Source organism: Neodiprion pinetum, chromosome 1 (genome assembly GCF_021155775.2).
Source record: "Neodiprion pinetum isolate iyNeoPine1 chromosome 1, iyNeoPine1.2, whole genome shotgun sequence".
Lineage (NCBI taxonomy): Eukaryota > Metazoa > Arthropoda > Insecta > Hymenoptera > Diprionidae > Neodiprion > Neodiprion pinetum.
Genome location: NC_060232.1, coordinates 13,086,059 through 13,102,662, shown reverse-complemented (window position 1 = coordinate 13,102,662; position 16,604 = coordinate 13,086,059). Strand labels below are relative to the sequence as shown.

Sequence of the window (16,604 nt, the reverse complement as noted above, 5' to 3'; positions counted from 1 at the left end):
TGTCTCAATAGACCGTTTACAGAATACCAAAACCTGGATAGTAATTATTTAAGAGTTAAGGTGGGAAAAAGCGCTGCTTGTTTGGCCAGAACTAAGTTCTAAAAATTGGAATATCGTATTAGTGATATAGAATAGTAATTAGGAATAAAATATACGTACATTCCGATCGGATGTTACAGTGGGCATGGAGTAAAGAATTTCCAGCCACACCTAACTCCATGTGAGTGCGGGTATATGCTCTAAGATGCGGGTGGATTTTCACGCGCAGCATGCTCTGATTGGTCAGCTTACCAAAATCACTATTTGGTGACGTCTCATCACTGATATATATATATCAGTGCGTCTCATACTTGGTGATTTTGATGAATTAACCAATCAGCACATGCTGTATCCAGAGAGACCTCTGTATCCAAGTGTTGCCGCACGTGAAATCCACCCAGTGACTTAAGGAGTGAGCATGTCAAGCGTGGGCAGGGGAAGGGGAATCAAGCATGCACGTACAAGTTTTTCCTTTACTTCCGAAAGAGAAGACAGCGAATCGAAATTACCAGAGTCAGTTCTGTTGTTATCGTAAATGGCGCTATTATTTACTCCAAGCCCTGAACCCCAGCACGAGGCCAACGCTGCAGAAGTAGGCCTGCACAGAATGAAGTTCATATTTTCCACCATTTTGCCTACAACCTAGCATGCACTAGCGGCATCTATCACCCTACTTCGACATTCTTTTCGACTAGCAGACAATCCCTCCGTCTAGTAGGTCTGGAAGCTGCTACTTTATCGCACGAAAATGGCCTGCTCGGCGGTACGAGCTCCTCTTTTGCGTAATACAACGGTAAGTAAAATAATCTATCGGAATCCACAAGGCTGAAACTCCTATGTACGAAATGATTTCAAGTGTTTCTGTACGCACGGTTCACTTTGGTGTCGACATTCCGAGCTATACTGTACTTGAAACTATTATGTAAAAGATGTTATCCATACTTCAGTCTGCAGTTATAGTGCAAGTTTGAAATTTTTTGTAAATATTTTACTTTCGTCCATTACGAAACTCAAAGTAGACGTAAATCATCGCTTATTACTCTAGGTCAGACACTATGCAGCTGCTGCTGCTGCAACACAATCTGCACCTGCCCAGAACCTCGACATTCAGGTTCTAAGCAACAAAATCACCGTTGCTACGCTCGACAACGATAGCCCTGTTACTCAAGTGTCCGTCACATTCAAGTATGTAGAAGCAATTTTGAAAAGTTAATACGCAGTAACATTTTATTTATTACCTTTTTTCAATTTGTCCACTTGGGACGACTTGTGGTAGTCCAGAGCAGTATCTTTCCAATATAAGTACAATACTATCATGAATCAACTCTTTGTTGGTTGTACAGTTTTACTTTGGCGCTATTGCCCTAAATACCTAGAGTCGCTCCAATTCACTAATTCGAATCAAGGAACTCAATAATTTGGCCAAACATGAATAGATTGTTGCCGTAATCTCAAACAGGGCTTGGACAGTCAAGAAATGCTGAGCAATTGGAGGCGATAAACAGCAGTTTGGTTGGCAACTAGGAAACAGCACAGCTATTGATACATATATTTTTTTGGTGTATCATCCTTTAGCAAACAGGAGGTGCAATAGCTAAGGTTCTGCTGCAGTGAACTTGCTAGCTTGAGTTCGAAACCCCAGTCAGTCAAACTGTTTTGTTTATCATTTCTGAGAACCAGTTCAACTTTTATCATACTCTTACTACGAATTTGATAAATTAGCATATTCTACACACGAGATAATAACTGCACCCAATTTTTAGCTGGCAACCGTGCAGCTGTGTATGGTTACCAGTCGTGCAGTCATTTACAGCTACGTAGCTACAGTGTAATGTAAATCTAACAAAATGGTTCATTACAATATAATTGCTTATTATTTGAAAATTTTGGACCTAGTTGTGTTTTACTTTATCAGAATTGTTCACTCAACTCAATTTTACACAACTTTTGTCGTATAGGGCAGGACCACGCAATGAAACGTATGAAACACAGGGCACATCACATGTTCTGAGATTGGCTGCAGGGCTAACAACTAATCGCTCCAGCGCATTTGGCATCACAAGAAATATTCAGCAAATCGGAGGAAATTTAACGGCCACCACGGATCGTGAAAGCATTGCCTACACTCTGCAATGTACCCGCGATAAACTGTGAGTTGTTGACAGCTTTGCTAATTCAATCTGATAAGCCTGGTACTTAAAACTATACCTATTTCCATAACTTTTCGTTCTTAGTATTCGCAGGAAAAAATCTTCCTGTCATCAGTATACTAAACAGAATCCCTAGTCCTGACACGACAGAATTTGTAGACATATTTCAATAACATCTGCAATCTCATAATGTCTCAGTTACACTGTAAGAATGTTGCTGTAACAATGATGTTGAGGTTGTTAATTCCAACTCATTTGCTATGGCCATGCAATGATGAAATACAGCTTCTGTGTGGTAAAACGTCTAATTAGTATGATTTGAGCAGGAAATTAGAACGGACGATATTATGAAGCTTACATTAATGAAGTCTGTTTTACAAGAGCGTGTAATAAACTTATTGGAAGGAGTTATACTGAACTGTTCTAAATACAAGTCTACAAGATTTTTACTTTTTTCATTTGTATTCCTGTTATATATCAAATTGGCTTTACAGATACTAGACTGGTCCTAAAAATGGACTGTGATTTTTTTTCCAAGTCACATGTTTAATAGTTGTAGAAAAAGCAAATAAGACGCCTGTGAAAATTTGAGCCTTTAACGTTGACATTTAGTGGTTCCTGAAGACCATTTTTCATTTTTCATCTGATTAACACGCAAAAATAGTTTTAGCATTTTGTAGCTTAGTAACAAGGCAATGACATAATTGTATAGGGGTTGAAATGCTTTACAAAAGAAACCCATGATGTTTTGTGGTAAGTCTAGTATTTTCGCAATTAATCTTGAAAAAGTGAATTTTTACGTGATTTCAACTTCAACTTTGAATAACTTTTGAAAAAGTTGAGTTATCAAAAAATTATAAGACACCTTTTTAAATTACCTACAAAAATGTGTATGGAAGATTTATTTACATTGCCTCGTTACTGAGCTACAAAATTCAGAATGAAACTAAAACTATTTTAGCTTGTTAATCGAATTGAAAATAAAAAATAGTGTCCAGGAACTACTAGATCCCAACACTGAGGGCTCAAATTTTCACAGCTGTCTTATTTCCTCTTCCTACAATTATTAAACGTGTGACTTTGAAAAAAAAAGTCCTCTTTTTGGACTGGTCTAACATATAAATTTATGTATATATACCTTTTAGAACTAAATTCAATCTACCAGTGGTCAAATATTTTTTTCAATGTATTTTAACTCGGTATCCTTTAACTAAAATATCTGTATTTTTTTTACAATTCACCTGAACATATATTAAAAGTAATATGCATGTCCATTACAGTGAACACGAAATGTTTACAAGCTTACAACTTTGCATTAATAGAGGCCGAGCTTATAACCCATCCCTTTGAAAAGAATCTAACCAGTGAAACTTTTGATAGAATTTTTGAAATGTATGTCCACTGGAATAGACAGTCATTTTGAAAGCATTGAAGAGGAATTACTGAAATAAAATCTTACAAAGACAGAAAGTAGACTCAGGGTCACCATCATCACTATAAAGTTTTTCCGGCATAGAATAGTACTCCATACCAATAATCTTAGTCTCAAAGGACCAGACCCTGTTTTCAACTATTTTCAACTAAAGTCAGGACTCCCTTCATTCCTGATTCTGTACTTCAGATGACTGTTGACCGGTGACATGACTTATTGACTAGGTATACGTCTATCGTGCAGCCATCTCGGGTTAGATTATGAACATGATGACTTTTTTCTGCAACCTAACAACACAAGTTTGTTCATGGGAAATAAGTCTAATATAATCAACAATTTCTTCAAATCAAATGAGTGGGCACTATTATTTCATAAATAATGCGATATGTTACGAAAGTACTCAACAAAAATATGTAACAGTAAAACGAAAAAACCATGTATTTTCGAAGCATTGCATTTGTCAAATAGGCTTGCCATAAAGACAATTTGAGTTTATTGTGCATTTACAATAATTTTCACCTGAGTATTTTTAAAGGTTCAATGGAGAATCTTCAAGACAGCGATCAATATATTCTTATTCTTGTGAAGGAAATTATTTTGTTGCTATCATTATATATGTGCCTGGTGTACTTTTGTAACAAATCTTATTATTTAGAAACTCATAGCGTCGACTCGTTTCGAATTCGCGAAATATTTGATAAAGTTAGATTTGTTCTCAATAAACAAAATACATTATCAAATTGGATGTGAAGAAAAGTCAATCGTGTTTGGAATTGAGTCCGGGTTGACAATATGGTACTTAGGAGCCTAGTCCCGTAGCCTCGCCACCTCCAAGCTTGTTAGCACTGCTGGACCAGTAAAAAATAGCATCATGACTTGAAACAATACTTCTCAGAAACGACTACAATCAGACTATTGTCCTTTGAGCCTCCAATCATTGGTGTGGAGTACCAGGAAGAATTTCCATTTCGGTGACCCCAAGAATCAGGTCATAAATGTCTGAACCATTCTAAACACCACGTTTCTAGGAAAACAAATATTAACGTTTTCTAAATTAAAAAATGATGTCACTTTATCAGCTATTTGAACCAACAACCTCTGAAGAGTATTCCAAAAAGATGCCAAATTCTGATTGACAGGAACAGCGATTGAAATAAATATTGAATGTGTCTAACATTGTGTTTGAAAAGTACTTTTACTTTATATTTTTTGGTGTCCTAACTTGAATAGGATGTGCTTCATACTTGACACGTTTTCATAATGTCCAAAATAATTGAAGATAAATTGACTCTACTTTCTTCATATAATTCAATTTTGATTTGAATATTTCACTTACGACAGATTGTACCTCATATTTTTTTCTTTAATTTCGCAGAGATGTTGGACTTAAGTTCTTGGAAGATGTTGCTACGCGTCAAGTATTCAAACCATGGGAACTGAATGACCAGATTCCACGTTTGCGCTATGAGCTTTCATCTATTCCAGAGACAACTCGGGTCCTTGAACTACTACACAAAGCTGCCTATCGCAAGGGTCTTGGTTACTCACTCTACTCCCCTAAACAGCGCATTGGCAAAATTGGCACAGAAAATGTAATGAAAATCGATTTTTTTTAATTGGGATGCCAACTGAGTAATAAAATTAGAAACATGAAACAAAATTAAATTTGCTGAACAAGATTTCTAAATGCCATGGATTCGAATATTGCCATAAAAAGGAAATTGTTAATAGGACATCTGTTTGAGATCGAAAAGAAACTTTTATAAGGTGGGCTAACGATATGTTGGTCAAATAGAGTTGTTTTAACCAGAGTTAGATACCAAAGGTAGTAATGTCGATCAAGATAGGACAATGAGGCCGATCAATCAAAATTTTTTAATTTTTCATGCTAAGATTTGATTTTCATAAGTTTATAAATCTAAAACTTCACTAAATTACTATTTTGCTTGCTAATTCTGGCTACTGGCTTCACCTTCACGTTTAACGACGCGCATGAGGGAAACTATCAGTTAATAAACTTTATTTTTTAACTAGACTACAAACATTGTAATTTACGCAGAAGTTTTAAATAGCTTTTTCTGCAATTTTTTTGTTTTTCCTTACCATGAATCCAGTTTCTGTTTATATTGATAATGGTTTGACAAGCATCGTATTTTATTTAGATTCATTTTTATTCGTGATCTGAGTAAAATGTTGAATAGTGATTATAAAAGCGGTCTAATGTTATATTGAACTTGTAATTCAAGATTCAGTAAAGAATGTACAGCAGCAAGTATTTGGTAACGCAGATCATTTGCATTTGAGGTTTCTCATGTATCTTAAGTGACTTTAAGGACTTATCTAAATCGAACACATCATCAGTTCATTACTTATCATCCCTGCGAATTTGCATGGTGTTCATTCCTTATGTACCATATATTACGAGTCCCAAGAGATAACTACACGTTGGGTTTTATTGGTTGGAAATGAACAGGTACTGTTAAAACTTTGAACATAAAAATGGAAAAAGTAAATCTGTATGTATACAGTTGTATTTATAATTTTTCCATCTGGTTGAGTGTTCAAGAAGAGATGAAGTTGCATTCTCCTTCTAGACTGTCTCCGATGTTCTAATAACATATGCCTAATGCCAGCAAACCAAAGGTTATGAATCACATTTGAATTTAAACTGAAAGCTTTTTTTCTGAAATAACCTATACCTCTGTGTATGATAACACATACCTGTATTCGTTTAAATGAGTCTAGAAAACACAGCTTATTTTAAATTTGACAACCTCGAATGGTCACGAAAATTGATTCCAATACCTCAATTGGCACCCCAAGATTCATTATAAATTGTGTCAAAATACGCAACTATTTTCATTTTTCAGCTTCAACATTTTGTCAATACATGGTTCACTGGGCCGAGATGCGCGGTTGTTGCTACAGGGGTTTCTCAAGAACAGCTCAATAAATTTGCCTCTCAGCTGCAAGTGGGGTCCAGCGAATCCAGTGGTGAACCTGCTCGATACTTTGGTGGCGAACTTCGCAAGGAGCGTTCATCTTCTCTTGCTACTGTAGCTGTGGCTGTGGAAGGAGCAGGACTGAACAAAGAGAAAGAGGCCATAGCTTTCGCGATATTGCAGAGAGCTGCTGGGACTGGGCCTCACGTTAAGTGGGGATCAACTTCGGCCCCTCTTTACCGAACTGTTGCCACAGCAGCGGGTAAAGATCCTTTTGCGGTATCAGCGTTGAATGCGAGCTACTCTGACTCGGGAATATTCGGTTTTATTTTAACGGCACCTGGAAATATTGCAGGAACTGTAAGTTGCTCAATTGTGTATGTAATAATGTGTACCAGATGAGTTCACTAAAGCTATTTTTCCTTTCCAAACAGCTAACAACTGCAGCCAGTAAATGGCTACTCAAGCCTTCAGTTACAGATGCAGATATTTCTCGCGGTAAAGCAGAATTGAAAGCTGCTGTTCTATATGCTACTGATAATTCCATAGCAAGACATGAGTCTCTCGCACAGCAGGCTTTATTTAAAGGCACTGTAGCATCCCCAAGTGCGATTATTGCGGAAATTGAAAAAGTCAGCGCCGCCGATGTCAAAAACGTAAGTCCTAAAGTTATTACTTGAGCTGATGTCTAATTAGTTAAATACAAGAAGATATGTATAGTAAAAAAAATTTCTACTATTGTTCACAAAAAATTAGATAGATACTATAACGAATATTCACCGAATTTTAAACTCTTCGTAGCATTTTGTACTCCAATTTTTTTTTAAATGTCTCCTTTTTCGTAGTCAGTTGCAAAATGCAATGCAGACTATTATTGTTAAGCAAAGGAAGGGTTTGCTCTTATTTGCAGTTAATCTAATTTCTGCTGAAAATGACAGCGTTCGAATATTCGCCAGAATTTGGTCCTCATGTGCAGCAACTTATCACTTTAGGTGTTAATGGTCAACTGATCTCTCGCGCTCCGGTTTCAAGCTCAATTGCTTCGATTGCCAATGGCGCCCACTGCCCGCAAAACAGATTTGTCACGCGTTTATCACATTCGATAGTGTATGTACAGTAGCGCTCAGAAGTATTTTGACAAAGATAGTAATTGGGTTGATTAGATACAAATATAAAATACGAGAATCAATGATATTTTTTATTGAAGAAATTCGATGTTGTACATAATTGTAGAAATTTAACTCTCGTTCTTTAAAAAATAATGTTAAAATAAAGAACAACAAGAAGAATTATGGATCAAAATAATAACGGATTTCATATTGTCAGAATACTTTTGAGCGCTACTGTATATGAGTTTATTCTTCCAGTATATCGATCGGAGCAACCTCCAGCTTTGAATGCGAGCGCTTGAGTAACACGGGCTTCTTGCTCTGTCTTTTAGAGCTAGCCATTGCTTATTGCGTTCACTCCCTGATCCGCCTTTTTGAGGTATTTTAATTGAACCAAGCAAATATGCAAACACCCCCCAGGGGCATGAGCCCTGCCTTTTAGGGGATACATTCAAGCTTTGAATCGGGTTACCTCAATCGGTAATTACCTCATTTTCATGACCGCTCTCATGCAATGGTACTAGCAACAGACGCAATATAGTTTCAAAATAAATATTCTCATCCCACGGGCTGGGTCGCCATACGGTTGACAACATTTACATTCAAGTCTCATACTTCCTCAATTGATATTGACAGTTGTTAGTAGACTATTATTGAATAATGTACTTTTCTATAATTAAGTTTCGTAGGTTTGTCTTGAAAAGTTGACTTTGTTTTTGTATAATATTGTAAAATCCCTAAGAATTAGGTCATACTTTTTCCATTAATTGCAAATGAACAGGGTATCTACTGCTTCTTTGAATATCCTTAAATGGGAAAAGTTTTGGAACATTTTGATTTATCCTGGAAACTTTTTTTTATCCTGAAGGCTTTTTTACTAGTGAGAGCTAGTGTAATAATGAGAGAATGTTGTTGGGCTTAAAAATTCGTAGCTCTTTAATGTTCGATGTAGAAAAAAAGAAAACTAGGTTGGTATAGTTAGGGGTGTTCAAGAAAAAAAACATTTCCGTGGCATTAGCTCCAAAGATGAAATATTCCAGCAATTAAAAATCGAGAAATTGAAAAGAAAAGAAAGAAACAAAAAAAATTAGGTGTTAACAAAATACAGAAAAGTAGAATGTTCAGATGATGCTGCTTTACAGTTGTGTGGTAATCTTTGGTAGTCCATTTGGTGCTCAATCTTTTTCTTATTAACTCCCTCTTTGGAAACATCACTTACCACTTGGATTGCTAGACTCATGCATAACCTACTCCATTCTGTGTATTAAAGCAAACAGTCTGATATTGGCACCCGCAAGTATACATGGCGTTACTACCATCACTTTCTTTTTACGGAATAGAGCTGAAACCCCCTTGTAAAATATTTCTGGCAAATGCGTCACTGAAATATGGATTATGCCTTGATAGATCCATGTTGTCGGCAAAGGGCAACGATGGTAGGAGCTTCATTGAAATCCTATCTAGTAGATTTCTGATTGAGTGGCGTTGAATTTAGAAGTTTCGTTTGATAGGGCTCCTTGACAAAAATGTGTCTTTGTGTAGTAAACTTGACATTTCGAAATATAAGTATAAAAAAAATAGAAATTTACATGTTTGGATTCCATATGCAAATCATTTATTTAAAAGAATAAATACTTTTTGATACCTTGTTCGCATGATACAAATTGTTAACATAAATATCAAACTAGTCCATGTGTTGTTGCAAAACATTATTAGAGTTAAGTGGAATTCGGAAGAATCCCTGTTTTGCCTAATTTGTCTATTGGGAACCTTCAATGAAAATCATTAAGTAAAGAGTATATTCTTTTACAGGTGGCTGCTAAAATTGGCAAGGGTAAACTGTCCATGGCCGGAATTGGCGATCTTGATACAGTTCCATATGTTGAAGAACTAAAATAGAGACAGAGTAAAATAGAGAGATCGTCAATCATTTAGTACTATTTAACAATGGATATCTATTTATCAGAAATCACAAGAGCGTCACTAGAGCATCGATCATAAAGTGACGGCCATCGTGGTATTACAATTCCTGTAATTGTGTAAATATTACCAAATAATAAACAGTTGAACTGTAATAACATCCTGAAAGTTATTGTTCAAGACTACCTTCTTGTCCCGTCTTACTTCAAGGAATAAAAGAATTTACAATCTATCATCCTTTGCCATTGTAGGCTTTGCATTATGTCACTATAGCCCTAGAACTCGTTTTCAATTGTATCATTTAACACTTATATATTCCTTTTCCGAGCGGTATGGCAAATACGATGTATAAACGAGAATATCATTAGATGAGTGAGAAGTTCGTCGGGGAAGGTCAATATTTGATCGGAGTGAAACTGTTAAGTTTCATTGGGCGATGTTTCGGTTAGGCCAAGCCAGCCATCATCAGGGTTAAAAGACATTCCTAATAGCATAGATGTTCGTAGTATGGCTACTGTCGAGGAAGACAATCTCCTGATCAAATATTGACCTCCCCCGACGAACTTCTCGGGTCACAAAAATCCATACGTTCAACAATCATTAGAGTGATATGTAGAAGGTGAAATTATTTTTTTTTAATTTTTTCAATATTTTGAAGAGGTATAATCTCAACTAGATTCTGAACATTACTATACCGCTTAAATAATGACAAAACAAATAAATCTATCAGAAGGTAGAATGCAAACTGATTGACATAAAGGATATAGTTTCCATAAATTTATTAAAATTTTGCCAGGGTGTTAAAACTGTTTTAGTATCAAATCTTTTACAAATTTGATGAAAAAAAATAGAAAAATTGAGTTCATGTCCTGTGTAATTCAACATTTTTCAGATTCTTGTTTTTTTAACTCTTAAAACCTTTGACACAGATTTTTAATAGGGACAAAGAATTAAATACATGGCAAAAGCATTATGAATTTCAAAACATCCGCCAAGTACGTAATTATTCGAGTGCGAAAATTAATCGCCAATCTCTGATGGGAAATCAAAAAATAGAGCCAAGTACTACACTTGCCTGACAAGTATTGATTGCGAATTTAGAACCCGCTGTCTAGACTATGATTTTCAGGAGACTCTCTCCTGGTGATCAGTGAGACTGAAACCGTAGTCGTAATCAAACACTAACAAGGGGATCCCTGTCTTACGTGGCTTTTAACAAGTATTGTAATACACTTGAAAACATGTCACATACATACAAGGTCTATAATTGTGCTTCATGAGACGAATTTCATAATATGTATGTTTCGTCTAAAACGTAGCATGTGTGTTTTCTTCTTGTTCTAAAGCTAGTATTTTACAAATCATCACCTCCTATCACGCAAGATGAGATATGAGAATAAAAGACAAATTGTATTTTTGATACCAGATAGCTACGATATCAATTGTGAAATTACCCATATAAAATGAATTCTGGACTCACTGCGGTTGATTCAACCCATAAAAAGATAGAAAAAGAATGAATTAATATTAAGTTAAACGAAATGCAAATGTCTTAATGTGCAAATTTATCTTTATTTACTCTGTACCTAATACAACTTTACTTCTTCAATAGAATAATATTTTGAAGCACCTTTCGGAGTTGGCCCGAGAGATTTGCCGTCGCGAAGTCTTTCTACCAGTGATCTTAGAGTTTGCAGATCATCAATGACATGAAACTGGAAATGATAAAATGAAATTATACATCAAATCAATTACTATTAAAGAGGTAGTTATTGATAATGAGATGATACATTATAAGTGTCACAGGTCAACTGGATTCTGCCAATTTCATAAATTTTCTCGTAGTTACGGGGTATTTATATTCGTAAATAAACAATTCGAATTCAGCGATAAAAAATTTGTTGTTAGACAAGCTTTTTTTATCGCAAACTATTTCCGTAAATCATTGGTTAACTTTTCTGAACATATCATACTGACTCTGCTGTGAACCCAGCTGTAAATATGACTGGTATTTGTACCGAAGATGCCAAAGGAAAATGCTGCGCAATAAATGACTTACAGACATTTTTTACAATCTTTTAATTCGCGGAAAACTGTTCTCATTAACAAAACTTGAAACAAACTGGAGATTATCAGGAATAGACATTGGTCGAGTTGTCGTAGAATACCCAATATGATTGTCTAAATGATGTACAATGTTGAAACGTTTTGTGAATTAATAATTTAGCAGTAACAGTGTCCACTTGACCATGTACATAATTTTGTCCATGGGTGCAAAATTAGATCTGAATTGATCATGAATGCAACCCTACATACGATACCAATACTAGGGAGTTGATGTTTTTTTTTCTTAGTTCACTATGTTTGCCGAGAAATAATTCAACAAAAGTTCAAAATCAATTAGATATTGTTTAGATCCTCTTAAAAACTTAGACTATCTAATAAGTGAAGATGTCAAAAGTTGGGCACGATTTATTGTTCGTGGTAGTTATCTGAGCGTACACAAAAATCAGCAACTTTTGATTAAAAAAATTGTGGAAGAATATATTTTTGCATGACGAATATAACAAAAAAAAAAAAAAAAACAATAATCAGTTTGATAGGATTTGATATTACAAATTATTATTATTTTTTTTCTCTCGACATAAAAGATAGTGTGCGTGATAAAAAATGAAATATGTATAGTAATATATATTTTCTAAAGATATTTCTACTCCGTGAGACAAATCCTCCTTCTAAAGTATTGATTTTCTCTACTTCATTGCGAAGCCTGATGTTATAAACAAAATTTCAGCTGAATTAATTATTGTTAATTTCCAGATCAATGTTACCCACACTTCATTACCAAAAAAACATAATAATATATAAAATATTCATAATTTGACCATAGCATTATATTCATACGGTGTGTAAAAAACATTATACAGAAATATGAATATTCCCAATGTTTCACCAGCCTATTTCGTTTGTATTCAATGTCATGGTCATACATTATTTTGAAGTATAAGTAGTAAGTATACGTTTTGAAGTATGACCTCTGTTTCTTACGAATTTCATTTCTTTAACTACTAGAGAACTTTGAATTGCAGTGTATTAATTCAAGACTAATGAAATGAAATGGGTGACCAATGAAATCTAAAAATAAGATTCGTTGAAAATATCAATTTTGTTTTTTCTGACCAATTCAAAAATTTTGCCAAGTGTTTCAAAGACATTATCTAGCATTCATAGACTGTAACACAGTTCACCAGTTTAGATTTTTTGGGGTTTTGTAATGTCCTAACCAAAAGAAGATTCTTCATGCGAAGGTAACAAAAAAAGAGTATCTCACAATTGTAAAAGTTCCAAAAAAAATATACCTACATTTCTCAAAAAAGTTATCTTAGTCAATCGAAAATTCACCAAAGTATCCCAAGTTTACAGATTGTCCAGCAAGTACACATATTGAGTAATATACGAGCTATATTCTTGTTTTCATATAAATGTATCTACTTTCGCAATATTTGATATTAAAACCTATTTATTTCTATGCGTATTCAAACGACTATTGAAAAATAATAGATGGTACTTTTAGTGTTTACGGTTTTTTAAAAATTGACGTTCGAAAGAGATCAAGAATATTATATTTTGTACCAAATGATGAATGAAGCTGTTTCCCAGTACCATTTCAAATCTTGCCAACACCTTTCATACTAATTTTATTGATAATAAATTATGATACTTACATGGACTTCTAGCACTGAGCTGAGCTGCTGTAGCAATGAACAGATTCTTGGGTCTTGGGATAGAAGATACTGTTGATAATGCGAATCAAGTAAGAGGCTGGCCCAGTCCAGTAGCTGTTCTTCACTGGGCTGAGAAGTTCCTGTTTGAGGCAGTTCGTGTTCTTCTTGTGTAGAGTCGAGAGCATGAGTCAGATAATCGAGTAAACTCAAAATCTCAGTGAAGCCAAGACTAGTTTTTAAATGCGACATTAGGCAAATGTCCGAATAATGAACACTAAGAATATGATTGAGAAAAACAGCCCTCCCAAGGGGCTCAATTACACAAGAATCGGTAAATCCATTCTGATCGGAATCGAACGATTTGTCAGATGTGGTAAGACAAAACGATAAAAGGTTGATTAGCAGTTTTTCAGGGACATCTCTGAAGTTCTTCAGGCACCAAATTATATTCCTAATATCTCTAGATTTTATTAGAGTAGGGATTAATGTTTCTAATATAACAGCTTCAGGCAGACCATCTTTGACTAGCGTTGAGAGCTGTACTTTTATTTCTTCAGGCATAGGATCAGAGAATGTTACAGCCTCTGTGACCTCTGATCCCCAAATAGCAGTTTCCATCTCTTGTATAACAACAATTTCGTTGTCATCTCCGTTTACATTGACAGTCGAATTTGGAGCAAGACGCGAAGATCCGACCATTGCTTCTATTCGCTGTGGTGTTAGGCTAAATGGAGCTACTGCTAAGTGGCGATTGGCTGCTAGGAGCAACTTGTCTTCTATTCTCCACAATTTCGCCTCTTTTGTATAAAGTTTAAGTTTCTGGATGGCTTGTACCAACTTAAACGAAAGGTTATAAATAACCAAAATCGCTCCTTCTTCTTGAATATCAGCACCGTAAGCTGCAATTGTTATTTCATTCAAGGGAGTCATTATGATTGGGTGCTTCGTGTTTAGTGCTGTTACAACACTCAATAAATTCCCTGGTGGTGGATTAGCAGAGCATCCAAGTAATGAATAACTGTAGAGTCGTCCATGTGACCCTAAAAAATTTGGGAAATTTATAGTAGTTTATTTGACAAGCAGTCAAATTTTGATATCATGACTTAATTTCCTTTACTTACACAAAGTGAGAAGGTAAGCATTACTTGTATCTTGGATAACTACATGGCCTACAAGTTTTTCTGCAGTTCGTTGCAGCTTGATCCTCTTTAAATTTTCCGAGTCTTCAACATATGTCTGGCCATCAAGTGGAACGACAATATAATCATGGAGATTGTCTATACATGTTAACATACACAAGTACATTTTTGAGCCAATATTTATGAGCTGACAGTCTCTTATCTTCTCTTCCTTTTGGAGGACTCCTTTGCTATACCATGACTTTCGGTTTGTCAAAGCCCAAGTAAGTGATGCTGTCGACCCATTTTGACAGACTAAGATTGGAGGATAATTATCTATTCGAAGTATAGCGTGAAATGGGCTATGAAATTTATGCTTCTTTACTTTGTCAAGGTCGCTAGCACTCTCATGCCATACCCTAAGGTAAATTTCATTGAAAACTGCGACGTACCGAGCATCTATTTCATCGTAGATTACTTGGGTCGTAAGACGGTCCTTGGTGGACCAACTGCTCAACTGTTTCAAATCCTGTAGCTGTGAAGGATAAATCAAATTAGACAACTGCTTAGTTGATCTTACCATTTAGATAAACGTGAGTATTTATATATGTATTTGCACATATAAAAAATGTGCAGGCAATATAAATGAGAAATAACTCCCACCCAGATAGCGTTGTGCTGCCAAGTAATAAATTGTGTCCCTATCTTATGGTTGTATTTGAGGTGCCTCGAATGAAATAGTTAGGAATATATGTAGCTCTTAGAAAAAATTTGGCAACATATGGGAAACCACAACCATGCAATTGTATGAAACGGCGAAGTACAATAAGTTTCTGTCAACCTGAGGGTGCATTCTGCTTTGGTTAACATTGTGTTGCTGCCAAACTAGATTGCTAAAAGCACATGTGGACACTCCATTTCCTGCAATGTTCTTTATGAGAAACAAAGGCTGTTATAAAATTAGGCCGAAGCGAACGTCTTTTGCGTGAGAAAGACGGTATCTCGCTATCTGAGTGAGAGGATTAAAAATTTTTTGGACATTTTTAATGTGACCGAGAATGTCGTAGATATGATGACTGAAGATAACCTTGTATCTGATAACGATATTTTTTCCCAAAGTAACTATCACACATCCAGGATTACAATCCTTTTCGACCCCCAAAAGATTTTGTTGATCTATAAGTGGGCACAAAGTGTAATATGAGCTAAGTTTAGCCATTACAACATATTAATAAATACAACTCGTATATTATAAGATTTGTGTGGTTGCGTGTGGCTATTCAAAATACGCTGTCATCAACGCACACACTGGTTTATATTTAGTATTTACATCACTGATCTCTATATTCACTGAATATGAGCTTGCCTCGAGCTAAATTTTCAGGGGCAGCAAAATGCTACCCGCACTATTTTGGCCGTGTTCAAAAATTGACTGACAGTACTGTCAGCAATCTTTTATTTCTGTTGCGCTTCCAAGTTCGCGGATAGCTCTGACTCTGTCCTAGGGAATTTTCAGTACTATCAGTCAATTTACGAACACGGCCTTTGCTGCCCAGCTTTCGACCAATAGGAATGTGAATAAAGTAGGAAAGCGCTACTTGGGTTGCGTCAGAGAGAATTTAGAATTGGATGGAGTGGAAGGTCCCATACGGCTGTGGCGTCGTACGGTACCTAATGGAAATTCACAGATGCTAGACACTGGCATTGTTCACACAGCTACAGTTCGACTCACATCAGTAGTTTGGGTCGCCAATTACCGATAAAGTATTGAAATACATCGGACAACGGTCATTCTATCGCTCTAATCGAACGAACCGAGGAAGGAGTAATTGTTGGATGAAAGATTTAAATGGGCTTACCTTTGGAGAATATTCTCGATATGATGAATTGCAGCGCAGATTGGTGAGAGGAATTAACGGAATAACTGATTTGGATGTAATATTTGAGTACTTTGATTAACTTGGATTTATTTTGTAGTTTCAGATTTCAAGTCACAAACAATGGGATTACAAGTTGTTAGATTTTGAATTAATATATACAAAAATGGAGCTGGAAGGTCGCTGGAGTTTTAGACAGAGTAACTTCGTAGGAAAAGTTTGAATGCAAAAGGCAAAAGGATTTTACCGCGAGACTGTACCGGGACAAGATAATGAAACTAGTGGTAGAATC

At 35.6% G+C, this 16,604-nt stretch overlaps 2 protein-coding genes across 3 annotated transcripts; one reads left to right on the top strand and one right to left on the bottom strand.

The window, feature by feature from the left end:
* The first annotated feature begins 675 nt into the window (after nt 1-675).
* UQCR-C2 (Ubiquinol-cytochrome c reductase core protein 2) lies at nt 676-9,752 on the top strand. Its single transcript, XM_046608941.2, has 7 exons — nt 676-832; nt 1,085-1,224; nt 1,998-2,189; nt 4,997-5,213; nt 6,492-6,923; nt 6,998-7,219; nt 9,485-9,752. The coding sequence occupies exons 1-7, from the start codon at nt 788-790 to the stop codon at nt 9,569-9,571; spliced, it is 1,335 nt and encodes a 444-aa protein (XP_046464897.1). The 5' UTR covers nt 676-787; the 3' UTR covers nt 9,572-9,752.
* Nucleotides 9,753-11,144: 1,392 nt separating this feature from the next.
* LOC124210683 (nucleolar protein 11) lies at nt 11,145-15,857 on the bottom strand. Of its 2 annotated transcripts, none has more exons than XM_046608909.2 (4): nt 15,523-15,857; nt 14,439-14,970; nt 13,318-14,357; nt 11,145-11,307 (listed from the first exon to the last, which is right to left on the bottom strand). In XM_046608909.2, exons 1-4 carry the CDS (start codon nt 15,652-15,654, stop codon nt 11,179-11,181), a joined length of 1,833 nt encoding a protein of 610 aa, XP_046464865.1. In that variant the 5' UTR covers nt 15,655-15,857; the 3' UTR covers nt 11,145-11,178. The 2 variants fall into 2 exon arrangements, with proteins under 2 accessions (XP_046464865.1, XP_046464885.1); XM_046608929.1 differs by lacking the exon at nt 15,523-15,857 and having other exon boundaries at nt 14,439-14,750; nt 14,888-14,970.
* Between the last annotated feature and the right edge of the window lie 747 nt (nt 15,858-16,604).